Source organism: Otolemur garnettii, unplaced genomic scaffold, assembly GCF_000181295.1.
Source record: "Otolemur garnettii isolate 467f Iridium unplaced genomic scaffold, OtoGar3 scaffold00264, whole genome shotgun sequence".
Classification (NCBI taxonomy): domain Eukaryota; kingdom Metazoa; phylum Chordata; class Mammalia; order Primates; family Galagidae; genus Otolemur; species Otolemur garnettii.
This window is the reverse complement of record NW_003852659.1, coordinates 382303-387117: the sequence shown is the minus strand read 5'-3', so window position 1 is coordinate 387117 and position 4815 is coordinate 382303. Positions and strand designations below refer to the sequence as shown.

The window sequence follows — 4815 nt, the reverse complement described above, 5'->3', positions numbered from 1 at the left end:
GCCTCCCAAGCAGCTAGGACCACAGGCGCCCGCCACAATGCCCAGCTATTTTTTGGTTGCAGCCGTCATTGTTGTTTGGCGGGTCCGGGTTGGGGATTCAAACCCGCCACCTTAGGTGTACGTGGCTGGTGCCTTAGCTGATTGAGCTACAGGCGCCGAGCCTGTGACTAGTCTTTAAAAAAACATGATTATAGGGCGGCCCCTGTGGCGCAAAGGAGTAGGGTGCCAGTCCCACATACTGGAAGTGGTGGATTCAAACCTGGCCCCGGCCAAAAACTGCAAAACCAAAACCAAAACCAAAAAAACATGATTATAGACTCGGTGTCTATAGCTCAAGCAGCTAAGGCACCAGCCACATACACCAGAGCTGTTGGGTTTGAATCCAGCCCAGGCCTGCCAACAATGACAACTACAACCAAAAAATAGCTGGGTGTTGCGGTGGGCACCTGTGGTCTCAGCTACTTGGGAGGCTGAAGCAAGAGAATCGCTTAAGCCCAGGAGTTAGAGGTTGCTGTGAGTTGTGATGCCACAGCACTCTACCCAGGGTGATAGCTTGAGGCTCTCTTTCAAAAACAGAAACAAAACAAAAAACATGGTTATAAATCGTGACCCACAAAACTGCTCCTAGATAGATATTCCAGAGAAATTCTTACACAGGCTTATACAAGGACGTATATTAGGATGTTCTTTGGAACTCTGGGATCTCAGAAAGTGGGAGGGGAGTTAAATGTCCAGCAATAGGGGAACGGATGAGAGAAAGGCACTGGATATGCACTGTGGGATTCCATGTAACAGCTCAAACAATGATGAGGTGTATACACAGCTACATGACATTGAGGGCAAAAGTCAGAAACAGAATGAGATTTCCAGCCTAATGTTATTTGCAAAAATTTAAAGCACACACAAAAACAAATACATACACTTACAAAATACATTCTATTTTATGAGGACACATTTAAGGCCAGATGCCAAACACATTAGGGGAGTTGTCTGTGGGAGAGGGTGGTGAGGATAGAGATTGAGGAGAAAGAAGATTCAAATTAAAATAAAACAAGAGACATTGCAGAGAGAGGCTGTTTGTGGCAGTGTGCCAGGGCATATCATTACTGTAGCTCTCTACACCTTGTGTCTGAAAAATTAGAAAACCATCCCTACTGTAGGTATCTGTCCCCCTAAAATACTGAATTGAGATTCTTGAAATAATAACTAAAAATATTTGTCAAGCAACAACTCCATGTCAGGTATTATTCTAAGTACTTTACATATATTTACTATTATTTCTTTAATCCTCACAATATCTACTTGAGCCCTATGATGTACGTCTATAATTATGCCCATTTCACAGATGAGAGAAATTGAGACACATGTCAATGATCATGAGAGTGCTTATTACATACTAGATATTGTGATAACTGCTTTGCACAGCTATGATCTCCTTGAATCCTATGACAACTCTACAGGGAGATATGGTCATATATGGTTTATGGTTTATGGGTGGGGAAGAAACTGAGATTCAAGCAGTTAAATGACTTGCCGATTGTCACCCAGTTAAAGAGAGCTGGAGCTTAAACCCAAAAGCCTGCCTTTTTTTTAAGGCAGTGTCTTGTTCTGTCACCCAGGCTAAATTGCTGCATTGTCATAGCTCACAGCAACCTCAAACTCCTGGGCTCAAGTGATCCTCCTGCCTTGGCCTCCCAAATACGTGGGATTACAGGCAATTGCCATGATGCCCTGTTAGCTTTTCTATTTTTAGTAGAGATGGGGTCTAGCTCTTGTTCAGGCTGGTCTCAAACTCCTGAACTCAAGGGATCCACCTGCTTTGTCTTCCCAGAGTGCTAGGAGGCCAAGTGTTTTCCTTAATGCTTCTCCAACCCTACAGAGGACAGGAGGACAGCTTGTACCTCAAAGACCCTACAGGAACAAGTGGAAATCTCTAGAGCTGTGCAGTTTAATACCTTAGCTAGTAACATAGGTGACTATTTAAATTTAAACGAATTGACACTTTGATAAATGAAATATTGGCTTGGCGCCTGTGGCTCAAGTGGCTAAGGCGCCAGCCACATACACCTAAGGTGGCGGGTTTGAATCTAGCCCAGACCCACCAAACAACAATAATGGCTGCAACCAAAAAATAGCCGGGCGTTGTGGTGGGCGCCTGTGGTCCCAGCTACTTGGGAGGCTGAGGCAAGAGAATCGCTTTGAGCCCAGGAGTTGGAGGTTGCTGTGAGCTGTGATGCCATGGCACTGTACCCAGGGGTACAGCTTGAAACTCTGTCTCAAAAAAAGAAAAATGAAATATTCAGTTCTTCAATAGTCATATGTGGCTACTGTGTTGTACTGTGCAGATCATGGGCTATTTCCATCACGTATTTAATCAGATGCAAACAACTTGGGTTCATATCTTGTCCCTGCAGCTTGCAAAGTGTGTCTGCAGGACCTGGGGCAAGGTACCTATCCTTTTGGCCTAATTTCATTCACTTGTAAAAAGGAATACAATTCGTACTCACCTGGAAGCCCAGCCAGGAAGCAGTTGAAGCTCCTTGCTCCATTCAGGCCCCACATTTGAGGGGTGCCAAACATACAGTAATCAAGAGAAATCTTGTCATAATATAATATTTTTGAAAATCAAAATTAATGCAAAAATATCCATTGATGAACTAAATATCAACATCTTAACTGAAGGCAGGACCCGGTACCCACCTTGTTGGGATGCATGCTAGTTCCAACTGTATCAGATCCTGTCTTTGTTAAAATGATAAATTTTTGTTCATTGTGGATACCTTGCATTAATTTTGGTGGTCCTGATTATTAAGATTGACCTTTGACACCCTCTTGCATCTCCCTGTCTCCCCGCATCTCCACATCTCTTTGCATCCCAGTCTCTCTGAGTTTCGCCCCCTCCTGCATCCCGGTTTTCCGCCCCCGCTGCCTCGGGTCTTTTGCTGCATAGGCCGCCAGGTGGCGCGCAGGAACGACAGAGGAGGCGGGGAGGAGGGTCACTAGGGCTGGTGAGGTACGCTGGTGACCTGTGACGGCACGAGGTTCTACGCCTTCCCGTTGGTTAGCTCCTAGGGGCGGGGTGGGGGCGGGGCAGACTGACCTCAGACTGTCTTTTTTTCTTGAGGTTCCCGGAGGAAACAGTGGCCTGAACGCCGTCTGCTGCGACCCACTGAGGTCAGGACAGCACCCCTCACCCCGTCCCCAGCTCCCTCCGCCTCGATGGAACTCCCAAGCCCACCGCTGACCTCTGATTCCCAGCCACAGCTCATTCCCAACTTGGTTTCAAGACCAGAGGCGACCTCCAACCCTCCTGACACTTCGCCACCCACCCCAGATCTGGCCTCGTGGACGAACCCTGACCTCGTCTTTACAAGCCCTCACCTTATTTTGTCCACCCCTGACTCCAGTGTGATTCCGATGCCAACTCCAGAGCTCTCACCTCCCCTACCACCCACCTTGCCCGTAGGGCTAACCTCTGATTCCTCTGTACTGTCCGAAATGACCCCGGAATCTGACACAACCCCAGACTTGGACACAACTCCATACCCAAAAACAGTTCTAGAATCTTCCAGCTCCCCAAACCTTTCCACAAGCCCTTACCATACTACCACCCCTCACCCCACCATAACTCTTCATCCTGCCACGACCCCTCAACCTCCCACGACACCTTATCCTGTGACCACCCCTCAACTCATCACGACCCCTCAACCCATGATCACCACTGAACCCACCATGACTCCTGAACTTACCACCACCCCTCAACCCACCACTGCCCCTCAACCCACCACAGATCCTCACCTCACCTCAGCCCCTATCTTCACTTCTAAGTTTCTTCCAACCTCCTTGGGTACAGAACTTTCCTCACTCACTTCAACACCCACAAGCAAGCCCAGCCTGCCCCCTGAGCTGAGCTTCACAACACCTGCCACTCACACCTCCACTTCCCAGATGCCAACACTAGAGCCCTCTTCAACCTTAGAGTCCAACACCTCTAGTTTCTCCACAGCCCAAAGCTTGGAGCCACTGTCCACTGAAGATTTCGAATCATCAGGAAGCCAGAGCTCCAAACTAACCTCTTCACCTACCCAGACCCCACACTCAGCCTCTGACCCCATTATGACCCCTGACCTCCACCTCTCCTCCATGGCCCACCCCTTGGATCAACCTCCTCCTGACCACCTCAACTTAGGCTTACCCACTGGTCAGAGCTCAGGCCCTGTTGGCCCATGTGTGGTTCCAACACCACCTGTAAGAGTCATGGCTTGTGAGCCACCTGCTCTGATGGAGCTGGTGGCTGCTGTGAGGGATGTAGGTGGTCAGCTGCAGAGGCTGACCCATGTCCTGGAGCAGGACCGGCAGGAGCGTCAAGCCCTGGGATTGGGGCTGACCCAGCTGGTTGAAGCTGCCCAGGGTCTAGGGCAGCTGGGTGAGGTTATAAAGAGACTAGCAGAGGTGACCTGGCCCCCCAGCACACCTGTGCCAACCACTACCACCCTAGAGGAGGAGGAGAGGCCTCTAAGGGGAGATGTGTGAACTTCTTCAAGATTTGTGGGGCTTAAGCCACTCCCAACCAAAGGAAACCCCCCAAACTATTAATTAAAAGCAAGGTATGAATGGTGTTTCTGGGGATCTAGGAATCCTGGAGAGATAGAACCACAAGATTGATCTTGATTTGTGAATACCACAGACGGTATGCAAGGTGGTGGTGATGATGGTAGTGATTATGGTGATGATCATGATGGTGATGGTAATTATGAAAGTGAGGATGATGATTATGACAGTGATGATCATGAGAGAATGGTTATGGTGATGAAG

The 4815-nt window shown here is 48.5% G+C and overlaps 1 protein-coding gene across 1 annotated transcript in view; it reads left to right on the top strand.

The window, feature by feature from the left end:
* Nucleotides 1-4601, top strand: part of SSC5D (scavenger receptor cysteine rich family member with 5 domains) — a 19832-nt gene extending 15231 nt beyond the window's left edge. The window contains exon 14 of the mRNA XM_003802922.3: nucleotides 3125-4601. Within this exon, the coding sequence (XP_003802970.1) occupies nucleotides 3125-4533 (1409 nt within the window). The 3' untranslated portion in view covers nucleotides 4534-4601. The remainder of the gene's footprint in view (nucleotides 1-3124) is intronic.
* The last annotated feature ends 214 nt before the right edge of the window (nucleotides 4602-4815 follow it).